The 27,219-nt window shown below is 41.0% G+C and overlaps 1 protein-coding gene across 1 annotated transcript in view; it reads left to right on the forward strand.

Moving 5' to 3' along the window:
• Positions 1–26,341, forward strand: part of asic1b (acid-sensing (proton-gated) ion channel 1b) — a 133,327-nt gene extending 106,986 nt beyond the window's left edge. Inside the window, 9 exon segments of the mRNA XM_018677791.1 lie at positions 6,856–7,006; positions 11,562–11,689; positions 17,087–17,237; positions 18,162–18,218; positions 18,808–18,961; positions 21,734–21,825; positions 22,167–22,246; positions 22,930–23,031; positions 23,804–26,341. Of these exon segments, the coding sequence (XP_018533307.1) occupies positions 6,856–7,006; positions 11,562–11,689; positions 17,087–17,237; positions 18,162–18,218; positions 18,808–18,961; positions 21,734–21,825; positions 22,167–22,246; positions 22,930–23,031; positions 23,804–23,899 (1,011 nt within the window). The 3' untranslated portion in view covers positions 23,900–26,341.
• The last annotated feature ends 878 nt before the right edge of the window (positions 26,342–27,219 follow it).

The raw sequence follows: 27,219 nt of genomic DNA on the forward strand, positions 1-27,219 counted from the left end.
GTGGAGAAGGTTGTAAACCCAGCAGCCCTGTGTTCATCATATGGTCTGAACTGCCCTCCCCCCTGTTGTCCATCACTGCAGGATCAATGTGTGTACAATCCTGTGCTCACAGGAGACCAGACTGCCCTTAATGAAGACTTTTGATTCATTTAACGTCTCTTTACATCGCTCCCTGACACAGTGATGGAGAGCAGTTAGCGTTGGCCTCATTGGTAAACTGCAGCCCATTGATTGCACTTCATCATCGCGTGGAGAACAATGTGAATCCTCTCTCCCCACCTCATTACTCAAATTTGTTCTCAGTTAAGTAGATTTTCTTCTGTTGTTTGCAACACAGCCTGAATTTTTTGGTTGGGGACTTTTGACATTTGTAACAGGCCTGACTCAGGGTTATTTCATGTTCTGAGAGACTTTTATAATTTGAAACGGCTTCGGTTGCAGGCCTCAGTCTCTGTGGCATCAAAACATATCCCCAAACAATGGATCAAAAAGCTGCTTTTTTCTGTTTGCAATTTTAATGCAACGCATCTGGAACCACAAAACAAGTTATCACAGTGAAACACATTTCTTCTTAGAAACATGTTTCAGAACGTTTCATGTTGTGTTGTAGTGAGTATTTCAAAGGGTGACCAAGCCAACAGCAACCTATTTCAGAGATAAACAAAATCCCAAGGTCTGAGTTTTGGGGATCTGTGTTAGTGCATAGATAATCGATGACACCCTGCTTGGCCTCAGGCCGTGCAAGACGAGCTGTCGGCATGAGTCAGACCAATGGAATCAGTCACACTTCAGAAGTGAGGTGTGGAGGAGGAAGGTGAGCCTGTGTACATACAATAGGTTTCAGGATGTATTGACTTTTGTGCAGGAACTCCCCTCCTGTTTCTGGCTCTTTGCAGGGAAACTCTGGTCTCATCAGTCCATCCCTCCCTCCTTCCATCTTTTCCTGTGCTCTAACAACACACAGGTTAATTCTCATCACCCAGGCCTGTCCTCACTCTCAGACATTGATTTCACTTTGGAAATCCACCTGAGAACACGCAGTCATCCTCTGTCCCTCCTTTTCGCCTGATTGACTGATGGTTTAAATCTGAGTGAGAAGTTGAACTGAAGGTGGATTTGCTCTCTACATCAGTGTAATGGTTGTTCACTTCTTTGTGAAATTGGATGACATCTTGAGAACTTACCTCAAACTCTGAAGCCTTGGTAAATAAAACTATAGCTAATGGCAATGACTTTGGATTTGTGGGACTGCCATGCAGTTGTTCTTTGCTCTTTATCTGATTTAAAGCAACATTATGTAAACTATTTTACCTTAGAATTTATAATGATTTTGATGTTACCCTGATTTGTAACAGGAAGAATGGTGCGTCTCTGTTCCCTGAATGTCTGTTCTTTTACTATGTAACTTAGCAGGTACGATCTCTGTGAGAAGAGCGTAAAGCTTGAGTAAAGTGAGTAATGTTGTACGACACAGAAGAAGCTAGCTCTCTAATCCTTTCTTTCATTTATCAACCCCTACCTTACATTACCGTTGGCAAGTTCAGCAAACTTCATTCCTTTACTCACCAAGAGCTGTCTCCAGTGGTGGAAAGCAGCACCAATGTTTTGCTTATAGTTCACTTCTTCTCTTGTATTATAAATACAACAGTGGCTGAAGCTCTTTGAAGATGACTCCCTGCAGTAAACCACATGTGACGGCAGAGAAAACGTACTTACAGCTCCTTTAAGTAACTGACTACACATTTATTTCAGGCATGCATAGCTTCTTCTTGACTAGCAGGTTTGCAAGTAGAACTTTGCGGGTTTTACTTTGTCAGGCAAAAACCCACCTATCTGCCAACAGTAACATCATCAGTCCATAAAGCAGTGCAGACATACACTTTTTATTTAACAGGTGTGACTCCTGTGATTTAGCTTGGCTGGAAAACCTCTCTCTCTGCTCATTGTAAGCTTTCAGCTCTCTCTTCCTCTACATTAAACTCACACCTGCTCTCTGATAACTAGTCAGAGGTATTTTGGAACTTTTATTACAGCAGGTGGACAAAAAAAATGCTGCAATGAAAAAAACATCTCACTTCGGGGTCCATGTGGTTCCTTTTCCTGTACCTTTAAATCACATGGTCCTCACCTGTAGAGTTTGATCAGTTTCCATGGAACTGTAGCTGTTCAAACTTGATCTTGAATACCTGTAGGACTTCTCATTTAAAAGCTGAAGGTCATCCTTGACCTTGGAAGCAGCAGTTGAAAAAAGAAACAGTCTTGTCTCTTGGTTCATTCAGTAGCTGTTGTGTCTGAGATGCACTCTCTGAATCAGCCACTGAATGGAACTTGAGGTGAGATTGCAGTAATGTTTTTCAGTGATGCTTGTTTTATAATCTGTGTGTTTATTTTATTTCTATAGGTGTTGCTTGTATTCTGTAACACTCCCTCCACATACAGATGAAGCACAGAGTGGATACAGCAGAAGAGTACATTGCCCTTCTTCATTTTTCTCCCAGTAATTGTTTTATTTGTTGATCATTAATTAATGACAAACAGCACAATGAGAACATTAGCCTATTTTCAGCTGAAATGATTCACTGCCATGTTAAACCCAGACAATCACAGGTGTGTTTTTGTCACTGTCATAACACATTGCACCTTTGTATTGAGTGTTGATCTTGATATTAGTGGAGAGGAGGGAAAGTGGTTCCCTGGCAACTTAAGGGAACAGCTTGTGCATCCTTGTCACATTGTCATGTGAAGGATAGCCGAGGGCCATCTCAACAGTCTGGGGCTGTCTTTCTGTGAATTATTTAGGGAAGAGAGAGACAGTGACATTTCTGTGGCCTGAGAGAACAAGAGAGGGTGATGTCTCTCTCTCTCTCTCTCTCTCTCTCTCTGTGTTTTTCCACACAGGTGGGGGCAGATTTAAATGTTTAATTTCTGTGTTTACAATTTAAGAGGATTCACTGGTTCTCTTTTTTAAAAATGTAATGTATAGGGCTCAATTCAATTCACTTCAATTCAATTTTATTTATATAGCGCCAAATCACAACAAAAGTGATCTCAAGGCACTTTTCATTTAGAGCAGGTCTAAACCATAATAGCGAGAGAAGAACATAGCATAACACCATATAATATGTAAGGTGATACCAATAATACAGTAGTAGTAATGATAATTAAAGTATTAACTGCTAATGTAGCAATACAACTAAGTAGCAGTATAAGTAATCTCTAATTCTAGCAGCAGGTGTTGAGTGGAGTTGTAGGAGCAGCAGCAGACTTGTCATCACAGATCAGACTCTACAGCTCCAGAGGCAGAAATACCTGCAGAAAGAGACAGAAGAGGAGAGAGAGACGGAAGAGCACAATACTACAGGAAAGGGGAGATACTGAGTTAGTAACATGTATTTATGGGATATGAATCCATACTGATAGATAGAGAGAGAAAGGCTCAGTGCATCATGGGAGATCTCCCAGCAGCCTAGGCCTATAGCAGCATAACTAAGGGATGGTTCAAACCTGAGCCAACCCTAACTATAAGCTTTATCAAAGAGGAAAGTTTTAAGCCGACTCTTAAAGGTACAGAGGGTGTTCTGCCTCCTGGACCGAAACTGGGAGAAGGTTCCACAGTAGAGGAGCCTGATAACTGAAGGCTCCTCTACTGTTAGAAACTCTGGGAACCACCAGTAAACCAGCATTCTGGGAGCGCAGAGTCCTGGTGGGATTGTAGGGGACTATGAGATCTTTAAGGTAAGATGGAGCCAGACCATTAAGGGCTTTGTATGTGAGGAGGAGGATTTTGAATTCTATTCTGGATTTGCCTGGGAGTCCAATGTAGAGAGGCTAACACAAGAGAAATATGGTCTCTTTTCCTAGTTCCTGTCAGTAATCGTGCTGCAGCATTTTGAATCAGCTGCAGCGGCAGTGCAAGAACTAAATGCAATGTGGGATTTGCCTCCTCAGGAAAAGCTTTTCCAAATAATACATAGCTCATGTTAGGATGTATTTTACTCTGCACACACACTGCCAACACTGAACACGACAAATGAGCTGTTTAACAGAAAGACAAGAAGAAGCTAGTTGAGTCTGAGCTCAAAACTCAAAGCTACAGAACACAGTGAAGATTCTGGCTCTCCAAGGTCACCACCGGCACCCACTGCTGCTGCTCTTCACTCAGATCAGCCAGCACAATCTCCTGGTTACCACAGCAACTCAGACTACAGGCCTCCTGTAGTCTGTCACCACATTATCAACATGTACACGCAGATGGCAAGGCACACAGTCTACGCAAACACTGCACACACACATGCTCACTCTTTTAAACACACTCATTCATATTCTTGTACTAATGTGTGTGCGAGTTCGGGCACAGGCACAATGACAAACAGACGCTCACAGTTCCACACAATCACTGACGATCTTATCGCTGTTTTCTTCATTTGCCAAATGCTTTTCTCTTTCAGTGTGAGCAACAACACCTCTTCCCTCTGAGTGTTCAAACTTGTCTCCTGGAAAAATCTTTGCAAGCTACGAATGGGCAAAAACCTTGTGAAGGAAGAGGTTGTCCTGACAAATTGGGAAAAATGGAAAATGGGACTTGTTCGGCTGTTCAACGGTCTCAGACTAAAAAAGCTAAGAGCTCTCTTTCCTGCAGGTTTGTCCATTGTTATTGTCAAATATTCTGTCCAGCTGATGCGGCTGCTGCTGAGATATCATAACATTTCCCTGCCTTTATATTCCAAAGAGCAATGATAAACAGTGATCTGATTATGGTGAGAGGCGACTCCAGGACTTAGATGGATTTCAGGGGCATTTTATTGATGTTTGTATCCTGCTCTAGAGTCAGTGCACATAGGCGGGCATCGCAGCCACCTCTTTCTTACTCAGTTTTGCCACTTACACACTTGAAAGGTCACATCTCATATTGTGTCTGACTATCAGGTGGCTTTTTATTACATTTCACTGTTTTGTGTCTTAAAAGCTCCTATATAACCTCACCCTGGGAGGAAATCCATCGTGATTCACGGTCCATTCTTTTCCACATACTTCACTGAACAGGATTCACATTACACTAACTTTTCCTTTGTGAGACATAGCTGCAATTTTTTTCTGCTCCGTGCATCTGGTGTTTGTGACATTTGAGTAATTTGTCATGAAGCACTAATGTCTGATTCATAAGTCACCCTTGTAATAAACGCCTCCTCCCTATGTGTTCTCAAGGTCTTCACGATACATTCACAAGATATAAAGCTGCAACATTTTTAGGCAGCCTCAGCAGAGAGAAAGGGCTTTTTGTACAAACTATCTGTGTTGTGATTATTTGTACACTATATTAACATTGAGTCTTATCTCCACTGTGTGTTATGAGGACAGAATTTAGACAAAGAGCGGAAGTATTTCAGTTATTACCTCTCTGCTCCTATTTTCATTTCTTCTGTACAAACCCTTCCTCTGTTTCCTTTTGCCATTCTGTCCTGTGAATGTCAATGTCAATGTTGAAGGTTAATAATAAGTTAATTGTGGGATGCTCTGCGATGCTTTGACACAGGGCCGACAATCATGCAGCCTGACAACAAAGTAGGGGAAGGTTTTACTTTGGATCCCGGCCATGGTTTTCCCTTTCCTAATCTCTATGATTGGATTATATGTCCATTAGTTCACTGGCAATCATGTCTTTGCCAATAGGTCACAGTTCCTGCTGCTCCACAGCAGCTGTCCAGCTTGTACTGTTGTACAGTGTAGGACAGCATACTTTAGCATGTCAGGCAGGTACAGTTAGGTTTGATGAAACTACACCGTGTTCAGTCAAAGTTACATCTGCAGATAGAGATTAAAGTGGAACTGGAGCATGTTGAGCTCATTTCATCTGGCTTCATGTTTTCAAGATGCTTCGAATCAAACTGGGAGAGAAAAATCTTGATGACCATTTAATTAAAGCTGAAACACTTGATTTCACTGCTTTTTCATCTTTCCAAGAGTGAATCTTTCCTGTTTTCTGTTATGTTAAACTGAATATTTTTGTATTTGTGTATTGTGATAAAGGATGACTATTTCCTGACATTTGGATTATGGACAAGATTATACATTATAAAAATAAACAGCTAATTAATAAGCAACAAAAATAAGACTGATTAGCCAGCTGATTGTTCTAATGACTTATTGATAAATGGTTTGATCCATAAAAATGCCACAGAGTAGTAAGTAACTTCCATTATTATTTCACAGAATTAACATGTTTAAATTGCTTGTTTCAGTTCAGTGTACAGTCATAATGACCAAAGACTCAGTAAATCCTCACATTTGAGAAACTGGAACCAGTGAAATGTTCACAGATGATGTTTCATTCTCTGTTAAGTGCCTTCTTGATTAATTTAATAATTGTTTCTGCTCTAATAATGATCACTGCTTGATATTAATAAAACATAAATCATTACCTGTTTCAAAGTGTTTGTATCTGAAATAGATATAAACCACAGTGAGTTTGGAGAGATGTGCTCTGATACAGCAGTCAGAGGAGATCCCACTTTGAAATGAAAGTCATGTCAGATTCACTCAGGCACACAGTGTATCATGCAGCACTGAGAGGGGTGAAAACTCTGTTTGTCAACAGCATCTCAGCACTAAGACCTCTGAGGTCTGTGGCTGACAGCGGAACAAGAGCAGGTTACTGTTGGAGCTTTTTAGCTGCTTTAGAAACAATCCTCACCCCAGCACCACCTTCATCTCCACTCTTCAAGTATTAAATGCTAGAATCTGAGGTTTTACCTCAGGGTTGAAAAGTTAGGAGACACGTGGCCTGACTCTTCCTTCTCTCTCATGTCATGTGTTGTGGCTAAAACCACTAAAAGCCTTGTTTCTTTGTGTTTTCAGATATTCACACGCTATGGAAAATGCTACACCTTTAATTCAGGCCAAGATGGACGACCCCTGATGGTGACGATGAAGGGAGGGATGGGCAATGGCCTGGAGCTGATGCTAGATATCCAGCAGGATGAATACTTGCCTGTATGGGGAGAGACGGGTAAGTTTACCTGGAGGATACATCACATGAAACATTCCATCCCCACTTCTGAAGATATCAGCAAAAATACAGGGTTGCTGTGTATGTTTGCCCTTAAGCCACTGACAGAGTTTTTCTTTAATCAATTAAACACTAAAGTAGTCACTTATTTTCAGTGTTGGCGGTGGTGAGGGAAAAAAACTTATCACAGGGATTCCCCTCTAATCCCTGAGACGGAGGTCTGACCAGCCTATATTCTTGCTCACTGCAAACCCTTTTGATGAAATTGTAAAACCCTAAATCCATTTAGTCTGGTGAACATGTGCATACCTAAGACCAAATAAGATAAAATGTTGTCTTATCTGTAGCAGATTTACACTCAGTTATGAGCCTGAATGTGAAGTTCTGTGAATCGTTCTTTGATTAATCATGACTGGCGATCCTGCTCTGACTGTTTGAAATGCCCCCGCTGTGTCCACAGATGATATTGACTAATCTGTTTAAAGAGGATATTGATCAGAGAATTTTATTTCATTGTATGTAATTGTATCTTTTGTCAGTTAGACATCAAGTCCACATGAATCAAACTAGCACAGAACCATTTTCCTGATATAAAAGCAGTGGAGGCGAGAAGTTCCTCTGTTCCAGGTTGACCCCTCATCAACACAGCGAAGTCTCCTTGGTACTGCTCCACCAGACTCTGAAACTCTGATTTTCATGCAGCAACACATGCTGCTGTGTGTTCATATCAATATTTTATGTGCACTGGGAAATGAACGTAAAGAGACGTTTCAGTGTGATCACAGAAACACAGTGTTCATGATCATCATTAAACATGAAGCACAAAGCATAAAGCTGTGATCTTACTGTAATGTTTAAGTATAAAGCTGCGTCTACTCTGAGCCTAAATGATTTAATCACATTAATATTAGATGTTCTTTATGTAAGATTATTAAATAATTAAAGGCTTTTAGAAGAGGAGAGGTGGAGGGAACCTAAGGATGCAGTAACTACAATACACACACAGTCATATATGTTAGTCACATACTTTTCATTATTCAGATTATTTTAATTTTACTGTCATGGGTGTTTATATAATTTTCAGAGTAAGTTTTTGTCCTGAACTTTGTTGACATCATGAAGGTTTTTTGTTTGTTTAGGTGGAGATCGGTTTGCAGTTTTCAATAGATTTCATTGCCAACGTTCGAGAATGGAGCCTCTTTCATTCCCACTCTGCGCCCAGAACACTTGTTCTTGTTCTAACCTTGGTTAGCAGCTACAATCTCATGTGATAATCAGTTAAACTAATGGAACCAGGTCCAGCAGGTTCAAGATGTAATGCAGAACAGTAGGTCAAAAAGACAAAGAAGTCATTAAAGTCCAGAGTTCATCTCTGATATTCAGCCAGGAAACTTTGGAAATATCAAGAATCAAAACAGAGTTTGCTATCTTTGTTATTTTCTGTTCATGAAAACCGGCACTCAGACTCACAGCCCAACAGGATTAATTACCACTCATGGCTGCAGAGGGCGCTTCTGCTCAGAAAAAGTTACATCATGTTGCTTTAAAATCCATTTTTTAGTTTAGTTATTAGAGTTATTAGAGTTAAAGTTATTAGAAAGAAGTGAAAAATAACAAAGTAAGATACCAAGTGTAAGTTTCAGTCAGGAAAAATATCAACCTTCTGATTCCATGAATATCACAGTTTGATCGTTTTCCCAAAGACCTTCTTGCCAACATGATTGATCATTGATTAATCCCATTATAACAGCATGTATTACCTATTTGTTTAATCTGGCTGGATGTCCTGCAGAGCATGATGTGCCACTTCAAACACCTGGGGCCTCATTCATCAAACACAAGTAAAACAAGTTCTAAACATGTAAAACTGATGTTTATCAGACACGTGCATGCACAACTACAAGTGATGAATGATGATGGATCTCACATTGTTCTACATCCATCTGCTCCTGGACATACATTTACATGCAGAAACACCAACTGAATACCAAATATCAGAGTCCCAGTGTCCTGATGTAGATTTAATTATTACAGACAAAACAACAACAAACAACAGTGAGAAAGAGGAGCAAAGGATTCATGGACACTAGCCTTGTTTAATGTTTGCTCCTGTATGTTTTTTCTTACGTTGTGCTCTATACCATGGCCACTATTTACACGTTTTATTTGTTGCCATAGAGTTAACCATGTCCACCAAGAAGCTGGCATGTTGTTGTTCTTCTCTCCATTAACGTTAGCTGAGATCACCACACTCTGAAACAGAGACTATGATGAATAAAACAGTTTTATCTGACTCCTCCACCAGTGGCTCATCCAAAGATAAACAGGTGATCTCCAGATGATTCACTTTACATTATACGTCAGCTGTAGTGCACTAAATAGACACTGGACACACTAACACTTTAAAGTCATGGATTACAGATTTATCTGCTGTTCCAGTTTTTAACAGTTTCAACATAACAGAAAATATACAAGGCTTGGTCAAATCAATTGAAGGGCAGCAAAACATAACAGATCTGTTGGCTTCTCTTATGTGATGCCACAGATGCTAAATGACGCAGTACAAGAGAAAGCAGATAAAACAGAGGCTGAAACAAATAATTGCTTTGTTTTCTAAATAAAATTAGAAGTGTCCTCAGGGACAATAGTCCCAGTCTCTCCATTGTTCCCCGGCCGACAGTAGAATTGAGGTTTGTAATTTAAGAATCATTTTCTCATTATTATACCTGTGTACTCTGGGTGCTGCTGTTGTTTGTCAGGAATCTAAATGTTCATACATTTTCAAGTACAAGAGGAAACTGATAAATCAGTTCAGTGCAGAGAAATGAGGGTATAAATGTATGAAGTACAACATGCAGTGTGCAGGTGGTTGATAAATGAGGCCCTGGTCTAAACTAGTTGTTACCAATGGGGAAAAAGTCCTGGATATTGCATCCATCCATTTTTTACACCTACTTCTTTTTCAGAGTTGCAAAGGGCTGGAGCATCTCCTAGCATGCATTAGGTGAGAGGGAAGCTACGAAAGTGCCAGTCTAACACATTCAGACACTTACATTCACACCCACAGGCAATTTGAGTTTTTACTTCACCTGACCTGCCTGTCTTTGGACTGTGGGAGGAAAAAGCAGCACCCAGAGGAAACTCAGGCAGACACAGGGAGAACATACAGACTCCACACAGGAACAAGACTAAGTTTAGAGATAACCACTGAGCCCCCTGTCCTCTATTAGGACAAATAAAATAATCACCAGAGAGCACAGCAGGATAAAGTAACAGAGAGATCCAGGAAGATGTGAATGTTGGCAGGTGTAACAGGGTTATAATTTTCTTGTTAAAACCACTGCTGTTGTACTGGCTGCTCTGAGATTTTCTGTGATTTTCTGTTGCTGTATACCTGGAATTATTTCACAACAAAGCACAGACAGTGAAATAACTGCTGGACATACTCATATGGTGTCAGGTGTGATCAGGCTTCCATTTCATTCCAAGGTTCAGCCCTAATTTCATTTTTAAAATTTCTTTATTTGATAGGGACCATGTATAATAATTGTTGCCATTTGATGCATTATACCAGAGTTAGCCTCAGCTGTATGAGTATGGCCATGACTTAAAGATGACCTGCGTCCTTGCAAGCAAGAGCTTGGGTGCTACTTATGTATATGTGCTGCTCCAAGCCTTAAGCATTTGTCTTGGCAGCGGCAGAGAACATCTTTGTATCCAGTCTCAGAAGAGCAATGTGTAACAGTTAAAGTCTGACGCTCTTTGTCGAAGCTCTCTTGCTGAATTCCAGCCGCATCCCTGAGCTCTTTAATTGAAAATGGTGAGAAAGCCTGGCACTTAGAAGACGATACCGAGTGACAATCGGGGAAGGAGAGGCGGCAGGAAACAGACATCCTTCTTTATCCCCGAGCCAGAGCTCAAAGGAAGTAAATCTTTTGAATCCAGCCTGCCATTGCCTCGATAAGCAGAGCCACGTCCCTGCAAATGTGATAGAAATATGTTTGCACTAGTACAGGTTTGAGCCACCATCATTGTGTCATTGTGATGTTCCCCCGATCTCAGTATCAAACAGGCCCATCTGCTTCATTTAAAATCTATACAGCAGAGTGCTGTAGCGAAGGAAGCTGTCAGCTGTATTGATTTTCCTTTTATCCTCATCATCATTTATTTATTAATTTATCCATTCACTCTGTTCCCTCTGCAGTAAATAAGGCTCCTGTGGGGCACGTATCGTCATTATCTGCTTAGAAAGTCCATCTCCTTTATCCTTTCTGTCCTCCTGCCAGTTTTTCTTAACTCCCAAAGCACCAGAATATGTTTGTCATCCGTGAACATCCATAGGTCTAACTAATGAATAAGCAGTTAGTCCTCTCTCCTTTTTTTAAATTTGTTTCCAGCTTGTTTTTCACCCACTGGCTGACACATGTTCCACCACTGCAGAGCATTATCTCTTTGATTAGCAACAACTGCTGCTGCCGGTTAGATCACCCAGGCCAATGTGTGCATACAAATTGTCATCCCCATTGTAAATGTCCTAACCTCTTCTTGTCAACAGATGAGACGTCGTTTGAAGCAGGGATCAAAGTTCAGATCCACACCCAGGACGAGCCACCGTTCATAGACCAGCTGGGCTTCGGAGTGGCACCCGGGTTTCAGACCTTTGTATCCTGTCAGGAGCAACGGGTACGTCTGGGGAAATGATGACAGCACAGGAGAGGAATACTGAAAATACAATAAGATATCTCAGCACATTTTGTCAGGGAGGATCTGTTTATATGAGCCTTTTCAATCTAATGTTGAGGATTTCAAATAGATGTTATGTTTGAAAATAAAATTAATGTCTTGTTGTGTCAAAATAATCCAGTACAGCTTTAATAATGATGATAATAACCTTCGTCTCTGTAGGTTTACAGACATACATTAATATTATAGAGAACATAATTGGTGCAGTATAATGTAAAAGTTAAACATCAGAGATTTAAAGGAAGTCGCTGACATATTTTCAACAGGAAAGTTGTTCCAGAGTTCAAGGGCTCTGACAGTAAATCCACAGTCTCCTGTGGTTTAAAGTGCAGACCTGAGGACTGCCAGCAGAGTTTGAGGTGAACTGCAGGTGCATGTGTGCTAGAGCAATGACTGATTTAAATATACTGAGTAAAACTTCAGAGGAGGAACTACAGGTTAAATAAATATAGTTTACAGACAAAACAGACTCATCAACAAAGTCACATTTGAATCAAAGATGTCTCCTTGATCTCTGGCACCAGGGTTAATGGACAGATGGTTAATGATTAGAGTGTGCTGTAATGCTGTGTCATCCACATAACAATGAAAAGAAATAATGCTGGCTTTGAGCCAGGTCCTGACAATACAAACTGCATTAGAGACTGTGACAGCAACAGCTGGATGATGTGAGTATTTGGCCTTTTGTTTGGCAGTGTCTTATCCTTTCTCTAGTCTCTACAGTGGAGGCAGTGTAGGTCAGCATGGTTAGTACTAATGATATTATTGTTTATTCATCGTCCAAGCTTCGTCCAATGTTTCAGTGTCAAAGTCAGTTTTCAAAGCTGCTTTTCTGTCCGTCACAATATGTTCACATGGACATTTGTAAAACCTGAATATTGACTGTAAAATTGCCTTGTCTGGAGTGAACATACTGATACAGTGGCCTGTCTAACCAGAGATGTACCCTGGGATCGCTGGGGGCCTTTCTGAGCTTTCACCATCCTGCATGGTGACCAGGTGACCCTGCCCGAGGTGATCAATCCCTGGCCTGTGTCCCAGCAGCGCTCACACTCCGCTGCTCACACTCCTTCATCCACAACCATCTGGAGGATCTTTCTGCTGCCTCCTGATGGCTCTGCCCCTTTCTGCCCCCGTTGCTCCCAGCAAGACAGACTGAGAGCTTCATCGAACTTTTACAGCCAGTCAGTATCTCAGTCATCTGAAATATAAACGGTGAGCACAGGCTGTTCAGTTTGTCAGAACCACTCTCTGGCGTTTAACAATGTCCAGGCAAATGTTACACTTTCTGAGAGAATTTAAAGCTCTGCTAAGAGACATTTTATGAGAATATTGAATCTAATGACTGTAAAATGAAAAGGTGGCTGGGTGTTAAAACCACCAGCTCTCTGCTCTGTTCAGATTTTAACCTCTGTTAGCTGAGTGGATTTAGTTTTCAGGTTCAGACTCAGACAGCATGGTTATCACAGAGGTCACAGAGTGAACTAGAAACACAATCACTCTGTTTACATGTAGCCACTCGTAGTCACCCATAGTTACCCATAGTTACCAGTTAGACTTTACATGGAAACATATGATGAGAGATAAAATCCCAAGCTTTGTTAAAGTTTTAATCAGTTTTTGGTATAAACTCAGAAAAGCAGTGTCTCTTTGGGACCTTTTCTCTCAGTTTAGAAGTCTGTGAGTTTAGACATTTCCCTCTAAACTTCTCAGATGATTTCATTCAAATAACCTTTTTAGGTCCAAAGTGGTGAAATGATAATGTAATATTTCATCAGAGAAGCAAAGATTAGAGAAAATAAAATAAGAAAAAAACTGAATACAGATTTGTTTATCAGAGTTTAGTTTTTTCTTATTTCCTACCCCATAAATCATCTCACAATCCCTCAGATTTATCTTATGAAGAGGCCAAAACCTGGGGTCATGATCCACTGGACTAAACTGTTTACAGCTAGAGCAGTAAAATGCTGCTTACACTTTGTTGCATCAGTATTAATCAAATAAATATTCATCTGATAAAGTCATTTATAAGTATATATCATTCACAGGAGGTCTTGTCACTGATAACACTTCTATACTTTTATTGGTAGAGTCTGAAAACTTCTCTCACCACCAAACACAGTGTTTCTTGAATCTGATCCACTGTACGTGTGCCTCAGTGATTGAACCACTCAGCGCAGAAACACATTTGTCACTGGCCCTGTTCAAGGTTTTTGTTGGACCCCAGGGAGTTGAAATGAGGTAAGCTGGTAAGCTCTACGCTGTGGTCTGAAGGACGAACGCTGCCTCTTCTCTCACACAAAGGAGGTTGAGAACATGATTTTGGCTGAGAATCAATGCTGTGTTTCACACAGAAGGCACAAGTCTGCCACAGACTCATCAATAACCTGACAGTTTAAAGGACAGCTTCTTTTTACTCCTTTAATATGATGAGGGATTCTTGGTGTCTTCGGCCTCTTGGAGACCTGGGGCCATCTGCTGTCTGTATAGATACACACTGGGGCTTCGACATTATTAAGAAACACAAAGTTTCCCCTGTCAGCCTGCAGAAGTGTCTGTGAAATGAAGTGTGTGTGGGTTATTCCTCTGAACTGTGAATAATTCTGTGGGGTGTGATGGTGAGCATGCAGCCAGACAAATCATATACTCTGGCCTCTAATATGCTACAGAACCATGCATAATGAATGGAGGAGAAAAAGGGATGGAGTTGGGGTGATCTCAGTCCTTCCACGTCCACACCATCACTGAGTGTGTTCCAGTGTCAGCGGGCTGCAGCAGGATTTTGCATGCTGCGAATGTCGCGTCTGCAAGAGACTGTCCCTCCTTGTTTTTCTCTTTCTTACTCGCTCCTTTACTTTTTCTGTCTCCAACAGTCATTACAATTCCTCAATTACTGTCTCTTTAATATGATTCTCCTCTCCCTCCCTCTGTCTCTCTCTCTAGTTATTTATTTCTTTCATTGGCTGGCAGACTCACTCTTCATTAATCTAATGCAGTTTGCTCTCATTCATTCAGCTCCCTGCTTCAGCAGTCCTGTAGTGTAAAACTGGGAGGTTTTGTTTTTTTCAGTCGGCCAAACTGTCACTCATCATGATCCCACAAAAGAAAAGTCTGCAGTTTCCCCTACTTAACATCTGAAGCAAAACATTCAAAATGTCTCCGCTCCCAGTTTTTCTCCATCTTCCTCTGAGTCTCGGTGACTCTCCTCGTCCTCTCGTTTTCGCTCTGGCTCCATTAATGAAGGGGGAATCGAGGATGCAGTCTCAACATGATTTGTTTCGGTCTTCGTGGTCGTTAAACAGCTAACTGCACGCTAACATGTCCTTAAATCTTTTATGCCAGAGTCAATTTTGTCCACACTTGCAGAATTAAACTTCTGCAGCAGTTTAACCAATGGGAAGTGATGTTGGTTTGGGATGGCTGAGCAGAGCTTTGAAGACGCAGTAGTCGAAGTAACAAACCTCTTGAGCACGAGAGAGTCTTTATAACATCACATGGCTCCTGCAGAGGGTCTAATATAAATGCACAGGAACTGATTATTGATTATCACATTTTCCCCAGCTCTGATGGCTTTTATGTTCTGTCTGACTTTGGGAGAAGTCCTTGTGAGAATAAGCAGAGGAATCATCACAGTCACCTGTTAGATTTGACTTGGAGGTAGTGCTCTCTAAGTGTATATGTTCATGTGTGTGAAGACCATACGTGCATGTTGCGCATCTCCCTGGGTTATTAGTAACCATATCCAGTACACAACACAGTGGCTACCTCTTACTCTCCAGTACAGATTGTAAAAAGCAGTCCCTAAATCACAACAGTGGCCTTTAATTTATTGCTATGTGAGCACTCAGTGATGCACTGTTTGAACTGATGAGACAGAAACACAGTGGCTGTTTAACAGCTTCCTCCTTCGTTTAATGCATCAAATTCTGCCCCTCATTTTTTATAAAGGTGGCTGAGATGTAAATGACTGGTGCTAATGTTTTAATATAAAATGCAAATTGCAGAATGCAGTCTGCTGGAGTGATTTTACTTTGTTCAAGTTTACCCACAATTCACTGAGGTTTGGGCTGAAGTAGGAAATATATAATTTTACATGTCCCCTATAACTCAGTTCCTTCAGTATTACCTTGAGTTATTTTGTTTCTAAATTCACTGTTTTTCCTTTTTTCTCTATAAGTCTATAATAATGATGTAAGTCAGGGATTCGGGCGATCGAGAGTGATCACCATTATTCATATTATAGTTCATGTTAAAGTATTATGTGCTGGTTTCTGGCTTAAATCATCCATAACAAATAACAGAAGTGTTATTTGTTTGTGGATGATTAATACACAAGATTCAAAGGTTTTATTTTTCACGTGTGGAGCTGAAACAATTAATTGACTGTCAGAAAATGAATCAACAGTATTTGATAATGGATTAATCTTTTTCAGTAATTATTTGAACAACAATGTCAAAAATTCACATGTAACAGCTTCTCACATGTGAATATGTTTTCCATCATATAAACTGAATGCCTCTGGGTTCTGGAGAGTTGCTCTGACAAAGCAAGTGATCTCAATCTGTCAGCTTGGTCTTCAGCAGATTTTTATGTGTGTTTTTTTCTCTTTTCTGACATTTTACATACAGTTAATGGTGAAAAATAATCTGTATAATTTATTAGTAATGAGTAAAACTGCTCATACAGTCTGTGCAGTGTTTTATAGCTTTAAAGTCTTATAATTAGAGTAAGATTAAAAATAAATTTTGAATAGAATAGAAATATATAGAATGAAAATGCAAAGATAAAAACAGAAATATATCTGAAGAGTAAAAATACAACTACACAGTGTTGACTCTTGAGCGTGCAGATGTATGTTCATGTGCAGGGCAGTGAGGAGGATTAACAGAGGTCAGAGGTCACCATCTATCAGCCTGAGGGAAAATGTTTCTCTGAGTCCTCCTGTGTTGGATTGTTGTCTACACAAACATGTGTATGAGTCCACAGTGACTGATAGATATTTGTGGATCAAAACACAAGGAACATGGTGCAACACTTTGCCCTGCAGCAAAGCTGTTCACAGTCAAACTCTCACAACATCAACGCTCTACTTTCACAGCTTATACTATTCAGCTCCTGCATGAGGAGTGGGCAGCACAATGAAAGCACACAGAGAGAGTAGGAATAGGTGAGGCGTAGGAGAGAGGCACCACTATACACGTGTTGCCAGTTTGTCATCATATTGACAGAGTACAAGGTCAAGTGTCTGTGTTAACACGACACAGGACAGGATGTTCAACATACAATGAGCTTCATAACTAAAGTGGTTCTGCACCGCTGCTCCTGTCTTCTCTCAGCTGACGTACCTGCCCCCGCCGTGGGGCGACTGCAAGGCCACGCCGATGGACTCCGACTTCTTCAGCACCTACAGCATCACGGCCTGCCGGATCGACTGTGAGACACGCTATCTGGTGGAGAACTGTAACTGCAGGATGGTCCACATGCCTGGTAGGGACCTAGAGGATGGAGATGTTTCTGTTTTTGTTTATAAAGATCCACAGTTTTATAGTGTCTGTTTGTTGTGGTTGGAAGTCACTGTGGTGACAAAAAACAACTCTGAAGCTTTTTGCCAGTGACTGCAGATAATCAGATACTTTCACACTCCAGTGAATCGGAAAACTCAACTATTTTCACTTTGTGTTTGTGCAGTGATTACAGCTGGCATTTGCTGTCCACCTCCTACGTTTAATCACTGTGTGGCATCTCAGATGGCAAATTGAAAAGGAGTTTGGCACAGAGGAGACGTTTGGATTTGGCCTCTGTTAACCCTCACCCCTCCTGTCCAATAATTGTTAATGTCTCTCTCTTCAATCACAGTCATTTTCAGCGGTGTGTTTGCATACAGAGAGCCAGGCAATCTGTCTCTGTGATCATCAGGATTAGCTGCTGTGTTATAGTGATTGTGCAGTTGATTAATGTAAGAGAAGTCCCCAGTTAAAATGCTCTGATCCTATTCATCTCTCCTATCTTCCTGTCATTAGAGTGATCTTGAGAGTGAGAGTATGAACCAAAATGCAACGAATAATTGCAGCCTGGAAATAATTTCCTTGACATCTGGGACATGTCTTTTTCCTGTGTTGTCCTGATAGAAGAGAGAGGGATGGCTCCTCCGCCAAGTGAGAGAAAGATGGAGAGGGTGACAGATGCCGAAAGAAGTGATGAGAAGCAGCCAAAGTACAAAAAGTTAATGAAATCAGGGATGAGATGAGATCAAATTTGCAACGAATATCCAATGGCGATAAGGACAGTAATGACAGTCTGAGACTAAATGAATTATAAGCCCAGATCTTGTCATCCTTTGTGTGTCCTCCTGCCTTGCTCCTTGGTTTTTGTTCAGACTGTGAGCATTGTGTTTCTGCTGTCTGTCCTTAGGAGATGCCCCATACTGCACCCCGGAGCAGTACAAAGAGTGTGCAGATCCTGCCTTGGGTAAGGAGATAACCCAGCATGCTGCTTGTATACGTGTGTGTGTTTGTGTGTGTGTGTGTGTGTGTGTGTGTGTGTGTGTATACACTGTTCATTGTGTATGTCCTGCTGTTCAGAGCCCCTGATCCAAGCTGATAACAGATAATATTGTTCCTCCAGCCTGATGGTAGCCATTCTCACACAGTGAACCTCAGACTGAGCCTCTCCTTTTCAATCTCCTGTCTCTCCATCAGCTGATACCTTTCAGGCCTTTCATGTCTGTGGCTTGTTTTCTTATTGACTTGTAATCTCTGGCTCTTTCATGGCTGTGTCTCACGTGTTGGCCTGTGGCTGCCGCCATCTCTCTGACTCTGTCGGCTGTGTTTTCTGTCTTTTGTATTTTTTACGGGGGTCTCTGGGGTCTCTCCTCACAGCAAGTTTTCTTTGATGCCTTTCACTCTGCTGCCATTTTGTTTGTCATCCCAGGGTGATGACAAGTCTGCCTGTCCCTGTGTCTTTAATCTCTCTGTTTTGGCTCTCTCTCTGTCTCTCTCTCTCTCTCTTTCTGTCTCTCTTTCTGTCTCTCTGTCTCTCTGTCTGCCTCACCTTTCAGACTTTCTTGTGGAGAGGGATAATGACTACTGTGTGTGTGAGACACCCTGCAACATGACGCGCTACGGTAAAGAGATGTCCTTTGTCAAGATTCCCAGCAAAGCATCAGCAAAGTATCTCGCCAAGAAATTCAACAAGACAGAGCAGTACATAGCGTAAGTCACATTTTTCTTTGTGACTTATTTATTCAGGGACGATCTTCGATTCTTGAGCAGCGCTTGGCTTTTCATTTAGTAACACCTTATCACCTTGGTGCTGTTTAGTACCACCAGTCTAGTGCTGCTGGTTGCTAAGCTGCAGTTTAAAACTGATTGTATAGAGAAAATTGTTTTGTCTGTCGAAAACAGTGAAACACATTTTCATTTCGTTTAACATCATTATTTTTTATGTGATGATGCAAACATTTATTTGAAACACCTATGTGAATCTGAAGCAGTTCAATCCAGCAGTCCTGCAGTAAGTCCTACCTTCATGACAGTTACAGTGTTCAGTTTTTATTGAAACTGTTTTATAGACGTGATGATTCAGCTTTATGGTAATTTCAGATGTGGTTTGTGGTGCTGCTGAACTGTATTGCATTAAACTGAGATGTGTATCTTTTATTAAGCCTACCCTCATTGTTATGAATGGGGTCAACGTAATAATAGAAAAGTAACCATACAGCTGAATTATCACCTCACTGAAACTTTCTATTCATCATGAAGTTTGGATTGATTGTAGGACAATCAAAGCAGCATTACTTTGTTTTATTTATATAATAACTAACAATAATTTCAGCCATTTATTATGTTTCCTTGACCTCCTCTGTTTTAATTTATGGTTTCATACATTTCCCACATGTTTTAACAGCTGTTAAAGAAAAGGTACAGCTGTACATGTTCTTAAAATATTGTTCAACAAAACCTCCTGAAGCCCAGCTCAGGTATTTCATAATAATAAATCTAGAAGAACTCACCGGAAATGAATGTCATTTTATTAAAAGTACAGTCTCTGAATCATCAAATGATGAACAATAAAACATGAAGTGGACTTCAACCTTGAAGTTAGAAAAATGTTGAACAGCAGTGAAAGCATTTTAGGAGCCAAAAGAAATCCTAGGAGAGAAAAAAACACCAGTCACAGATGAAATGTAACATGTTGTCTAATGCTTCTGCTGTTCCCTCTTCTCTGTGATGGACTTCCTCCTCTGTCAAACACCATTAAAGCTGCACTGTAAATCTCTTGATTCACGATCACAATCACATCTTTTATGTCAGTTACCACCATAACAAATATCACAAGGCAGGTTGCCTGTTCTATATAATAGAATTTAAGTGTTTTGAGGTTGGTTTCCCTTCAATCCACTGACCTGAAGGCTGCACAGAAACTACTGGAACCAGTTCACTGTTCTCAGAGCTGGATGAAGAACAGAAAAAGGAGCTTCCAGTCAGAGCTTAATTTGATTAATCGCCCAAGTATTGAGTGTTTCATTGCCAAATCTACTGAAAAGATCAAAAGTAGTTCAAGGAAATGAGGGGAGGGTACAATAACAGTTGAATCTTTTATCTATCATTCCCGGCGGAGCTGTTGAGGAGCAGATAATTACACCATATGTAGTCAGAGCGCTGCAGAAACCTTTCACTTCTCCCTTCTGAAAGTTTTCCTCAACTCCCTGTGGACAGATGTGAGTCCATCCAGTTGATTTTTTGACTGGCCATGTTTCCAGGCAATGTCAGTGTGATGAACATTAGCTGGAAGTGTTCTGGTGTCTGGGCTGCACAGTGTTTATTGGAGTGAAACTGAAGTCTGAGACAGTGAACTGTCTTCCTCCTGGGAGCCACGTCTACACAGCACCAGGGATGTTGACAGTTGCTCTGATCAGATGTACTGCAGGTCACTTACTCACAATGAGAACAGCTGACAGTGAGAAAACATCATTCAAACTGGAAGATGACACCTCCCACAGATGGACCCACCAATCAGGAGAAATCGCACAGCAGTGTCAGTAACAACAAGACGTGAGACACTGTTTCCTAACAATGGCAACTTGTACCCCAGAGGCTCAGTGTGTGTCAGGAGGAAGGAGGAAAAACTGTAGAAATATAGGAAATCCCCCCTGACAACCCAAACAACGTGATGTGATTCTGTATGAAAACTAGTCAGCAAAGAGATTTCCCAGCTCTGCTCTCAACACCATTCTATCACACCTGATGATCCTAACCCTAACCCAACACTGAGCACCTCAGAGTTGTGTGCTGAGCCTGATTCCATGATTGTTTTTTATGGCATTTACAAGGCATTCTTATGTGCTTTTTATAAAGTCTGTGTAGTGAAACTGCAGGAGCTGGAAGTTAGCATGACACGAGCAGACGCTGTGTGTTCATTTTGTATTAGTACATCTCCATCTCCACATTATCAGCTGTAATTTGCATTTGGTCGTCTCAGCCCTCAGCTTTATCTGAGTCTCTTTTAAGACTGACAGATCATCACTGTAATAAAACAGTGCACCAAGCGCAAAAAAAGAAACTACAAAGTGGAGTAGTGGTTTTGATCTCAGCTCCAGTGGGGTGTGAACTTGGACTCAGCCCACAGAGAGGATATTGAGGAATCAAAATAATAGTGTGCTGTGCCCTGGGCCTTTAAACTAATCCTCATTCTTTCTCTTTCTGCTGAAGTCATGAGTTTCAGACATTAACACGGTACAAAATCAAACAGCTGTCATCATTTCCCTTGTATTCCTCAATGATCAGACCCACCTAGGGGAAATTAGTTAGTGGCGGCAGGTTATTTGCTAAACTTGATGCATTCACTCCGTTATCTGCAGGAAGTAGCCGAATCACCGGTCTTCTTCTCTGCATGAGGACTCTCTGATAAAACAATATATGAAATGTAAACTGAGACATTTGATTATGTGACTTGACACTGTGTGCTTCCCTCTCTGTTTACAGTGATAACATTCTCGTGCTGGACATCTACTTTGAGGCACTCAACTATGAAACCATTGAACAAAAGAAAGCCTATGAACTGGCAGGCCTTCTGGGTAAGGAAATGGCTGTCAAGTGTTTTCTGGGGAATAGATAATATGCAGTATGCAACATGACAGATGCTTTTTATCCACAGTGACAGTAATGCAAGTGCTTGCATTTTTATATGAGGTGCTGTGGTCCCTGCAGACACAGAACTGTCTCTTTAAACTATTGTGACTTTTTAACGTTTTGCAAACATCTGTGTTTTCTCTTACTTTTCTCACCTTTCAGATTTAAGTAAAGATGAAAACTCTATTTCAAAGCTGACCTCTTTTTCACATGAATGCACTTAGATGATTTCCATCTCTGTTATGTGTAAAGGAATAATTAGCACTTTTATATTTGTGATATCCAGGTGATATCGGAGGTCAGATGGGTCTTTTCATCGGAGCCAGCATCCTCACCATTCTCGAACTCTTTGACTATCTATATGAGGTGAAATAACTCTTTTTAAAACATCTCACTCTGTTATCTGGAGCCTCTCACTTAGATGAAACACTCAGTGCAGTGTATTGTTTATGGAAATTTGTGCTGCTTCAGTATTATGGAATTACTTGCTCATAAAATCGAGCTTTTCACAAAATGTTACCATCAGCACGAGGATATGTTTTAGCGAGCATGACGAACACTGTGTCCCTCACAACCCTGTAGCCTATCTCTGTATCACATACACACACACACACACATCTTAGCAGCAGCAGCAGCACTGAATACATTAACATTTTGGATGTATTATATTTTAGATTAGTCAGGATGTCTCTGTCCGTTCTCATTAGAGTGAGCTGCATGGTTCCTCTTTGCCTTCTCTTCTACGGGAAATGCGGAGAGGCTTTTTGTGTCTGTTAGTCCTTGATTTAAGCTGTGAAAGTGTGTGAGGTGGACAGAGAGAAAAACAGCTCGTGTGCAGGATCGATGGGGACACATATTTATAGTTGCATAAAATCAATCTCATTTGAATTTCAGTTTGCCTGATCCTTCAAACTACAAAGTTCAGATGCTTCAACCATTTAAAGCACAGAGAAGAGGAGAGCATTTGATCACTCTCCAGAAACAGAAGAGTTGAATACTGTGTTTTGATCTCAGAAGGTCAGTAATGGGTGTCCTTTGCCTGTTTTCAGGTGATCAAGTTCAAGCTGTGCCGATGCGCAAAGAAGAAACACAAAGGCCGCAACAACAATGACCGGGGAGCTGTGCTGAGCCTGGATGATGTGAAACGCCATGTCAGTAGGCTGCTGCTAAGTACTCTCACTGTGTCACACTGCATGGCTTTGACAGGATAACAGGAAAACAAACTCTCCTCTCTGTCTTCACTGGTGTCGACTGCAGCCGGAGAGAAGGAGGAGGACAGAGCTGTGGAGAGGTGGACATTGTGATGGGAGGAAGAGCAAACAGAGTGGGTGGAGGGGGAGAGGAGAGATGGAGATGGAGGAAACTAGAGGAGGGAAAGACTTGACAGACACGAAAGGAAGGGAAAAAAGTGATTGGGATGTGAAGGAGAGAAAATTGAGAGAGAGGAGTAGGAGAGCGGAAAGTGGCTTGAATTTAATCAAAGCTTGGGGGACAGCAGCGGCAGGGACAGGCTGGAATTAGAGCTTTGGAAGGTGTGACAGCTCACTTATTTCCAAGTGTAAATGAAGCCAGTTCACTTTAATTGTGAGTCAGAGCCTGGCAGAGAAACAGGGAGAGATGTGCTCCTCCTCTGATCTGCTCCCCTGACTTACTTGGTAGTCTTCTCTTTCCATCTGCACTTCATTATTTTCATCATTTTTCACAGGATTTCTTATGAATCTATTTCCTCTCGCCTTGTGGACGAGCTTGTTCCTCATGTCATGTTTTTCTCTGAGTGTTTTTTATGACTTTAAGGTTTTTCTCAAATGTGTTTTATTTTGATTTCACAATGCTTCCTCTCTTGCTGATCATTTCTCTCGCCTGTCTTTATCCATCTCTATACTTTTTTTCTCACCTCCTTTTATACTTTCTTTTCTCTCTCAGGCTCCTTGTGAGAACCTGCGTACACCATCAACATATCCTGGCAACATGCTACCTCATCACCCGGGCCAGGGCAACTTTGAAGACTTCACCTGCTGAGCAGACCTGGGTGAAGTGGGTGTTATGCAACCAAAGCCAACCATACAACAAGAACTATCCAACACGGGGAAAGTGAGGAACTGAGTCTAATGGAGACACATTTTCAAAGAAACGGAGGACGAATCAACTTTCACCTGAGGGAGAGCGAAGAGGATATCCCAAATCTAAATCTGTCTGTTAATTTTTCAGAGAACATTTCATGCAGCTCTCTAAACTCTTCTATCTCTGTGTTTTCCTCTGGAATACTGCCACAAAGGATGCTCATGGATAACACCTTGCCAACACAGACCTCTCTTTCAAAAGACAAAAAAGAAAAGAAAAGAAAAGAAAAAACAAATAAGGGAAAATGTACAGTAAATCTCACCATACACAGGAGATCAGAAAAAAGAGCCCCCATGCCTTTATATATCACACAGCAACACACATGGTTTGACACAACAGCAGCCTGCTGGTGGGACAGATACTTACACTGCTTACTCCACTGTACCTCTAGCAGCATCTGTAACTGTGGCAGCGCTCCGTAAAACAACAGCTGGACTCTGTGTAGTTTGTTTGAGAATGTATCTATGTTCACGATGAGTGTAGTCGAGGGTGGAGGGAGGGTGGGGGGTTGTGGTGGCAGTGGTAGTGGTAGAGGTGTATCATCTACCTTTTAAAATGTACTGGTGAAGATTTCAGGTCTCATCATGTAAATGCATGCTTGTATTTGTCCAGTGCATGTTTTTCATTTCATTTCTAATTTAGATTTTTTTTACACACACAGACACAGACACACACACACACACACACACACACACACACACACACACACACATATAAATATTATAATTACCAAGTTTGCCTCAATGATATACAGGAAAAGGAAGATGATACATCCTATATATTTCTGTGTATGTGTGTAGCTATGCAGTGTGTGTGTGTGTGTGTGTGTGTGTGTGTGTATGTGTGTGTGCATGCATGCAGAGGGTGTGTTTGTTTTGTGAATGAATGAGCTGCACCTAATTTCATTTCTCATCTGTTCATTTGTTCTTTTCTACACGAGCCTGATGAGTCAAGGCGTCTACATCCGACTTCATTTACTCTTATCTCAACTCCGGAATGAGGTGAGGTGAATTTTTCTTTCTCTCTTTTTTTTTTCTAGCAGAGTTGATTGCTGAAATCCTTGGAGTTTTGTGGGGCTGTTAAAATAAAATTTTTCTGTATCTGTGTTCTAGTTGCAAAAGTCTTATCAAAGCACAATACCGCCAGTATGTAGAGGTGATGTAAAAGAAAATGTATTATTCTCCTTGATATATTGTCATATTATTAATATCGTGTTGATCCGACTGTTTTTCAGTTGTTTTCTTTCTTTCATATAAAACATATTGTAAGCATATTGCCTGATAATCCTGTCTCCATCCTCCAGGTAATAGGCTGGTCTATTTAGTTATCAAAGCATAAATAAAATGTAAATATCATTTTGGAAAACTGTTATTCTTCTGAGGTTTTATTCTCATCAGTGGATTTCCTCTCTGAAGTCTTTATTTATCATTTTGGTCCAGTCAGTAAATAGGCAGATGTATTTTTCAGCTCTGTGTAAATGTTCATTTTTAATCACCTGTGGCTCTCAGAAAATCTGATTAAGCATTCTATGCCTCATCTAAGGCATTTTACTATCTCTGTTTCCTCCAATCAACATGTTATCTTGTGTTTTGCCTCATACAACATTTTGTTGGAATGAAATCAGCATTAAGTGGGGGGGTTTGGGGCAGGATCCTGGTATTAAACTAGATATTGCTTATCTGCCTCAACCATTCATTTGTGCTGCAGTTACACCGCTGCAAGCCACAACATTGGTATTTTGGAGCCCCGTACTCTTGAAATGTAATTACAGTTTCAGCTGCTGTTTGACAAAAGGATGGATGAGAAATATCCTGCACAGCCAATACCAGTTTTATCAAGATTGTCAGGCAGCAGTTCGCTCTGGACGACTCCTCTGTTCTGCTATTGTACATCTGCTGCTGCCAACTGACTCACTTACTGTATATTAGAGAAGCAGCTCTATAGTGCATGACTCTGTGGGAGAGCCCAGTTATGAACCCTTAAACATGGTCTGTCCACTGATACCAGACATAAGAATTACTCTAGGATGAGAAGTTAGTTAGTTTTGCCTTATACTTGTTCATTTCTTGCAGTGGGAAACCAAACACCAACATTGTTCATCAGATGTGAATGTGCATTCTTTTTTTATTATTATTCAGAGGAGAAACCTCAGCTGGTAACCACACTTTAATATATGAGTGTTAAAGCTCTGGCAGGAACCAGCTCCAACAGCTGAAGAAGATTTTTTTCCTGTTTTGAATCTGTGAAACATGATTTTGCCCCCTGATGGTTTTATTATTTTCTGTTGTACCTTTCAAGAAGACAAATTAATCAAGAAATAAAAGATGATGCTGTTCATTTCCTGCTGGAATTTGTGTCTTTGTCTTAGTGACAGTGTGCAGCTCAGACGATTGTGGGGAGGGTCAGAATACAGGAGAGCTGCCTGACACTAAGAAATCCTGCAGAAGATGCTCGCTGCATCCTGATAAGGCTCAGAGGAGAAGCAGGTGGGGGTGTGTGGGAGGTGGTGATACCAGGAACAGTAAGGATTTCCTGTTGTCTTGTGGTCTTAATTGTTGTTGGCAGATCCAGAGATGTCGGTAGAGCCTGTCTCTTTATTCTGAATGAGGTTAAATCAGAATGTGCCCTCATTCACTCCGTCCTGGCTTTCACCTTGTTGGCCTGACACACAGCCAATCTGAGGACAGTAGAGGAGACATGCTCTGTAATGAAACCAATCCCAAACTGCCTGCCCTATGTAAATGGCTGTAACAGGCAGCTTCAGGCAGCTGGATGTGATTTACAGGAAGCTGTTTTCATGCAGGGAACCTCAAATGTTTCTTCTTATATTTTTAATGAGGGGTGTTTGGTGCATGCTTGTGACTACATCTGGCAGTTTAATTGTTCCTTCTGCTGTCAGTGAACATGACGGCTCAGACCCAGGATCTGTTTAAACCACTGGTAATTTCCTCCTAATCCTTTTATCACATCTTATTATCTACATCAACAAGGAGATTACACTCCTTCATGTTCTGTGCAATCACTAAACACACACACAACTGACCTGCTTTGGGTCAGTATAGTGTGGATGTAATACTGGGTTAACTGGATTATTTGGACCCAGTGTGTGTGTGTGTTTGATATTACTGTTGTTCACCTTAATTTATATTTAACAAATAGATGGTTACTTTGACCACATATTTACAACAAGCTCCAGATTTACATTTCACATATATTAT

Source organism: Lates calcarifer, linkage group LG12, assembly GCF_001640805.2.
Source record: "Lates calcarifer isolate ASB-BC8 linkage group LG12, TLL_Latcal_v3, whole genome shotgun sequence".
Taxonomy (NCBI): Eukaryota; Metazoa; Chordata; class Actinopteri; family Centropomidae; genus Lates; species Lates calcarifer.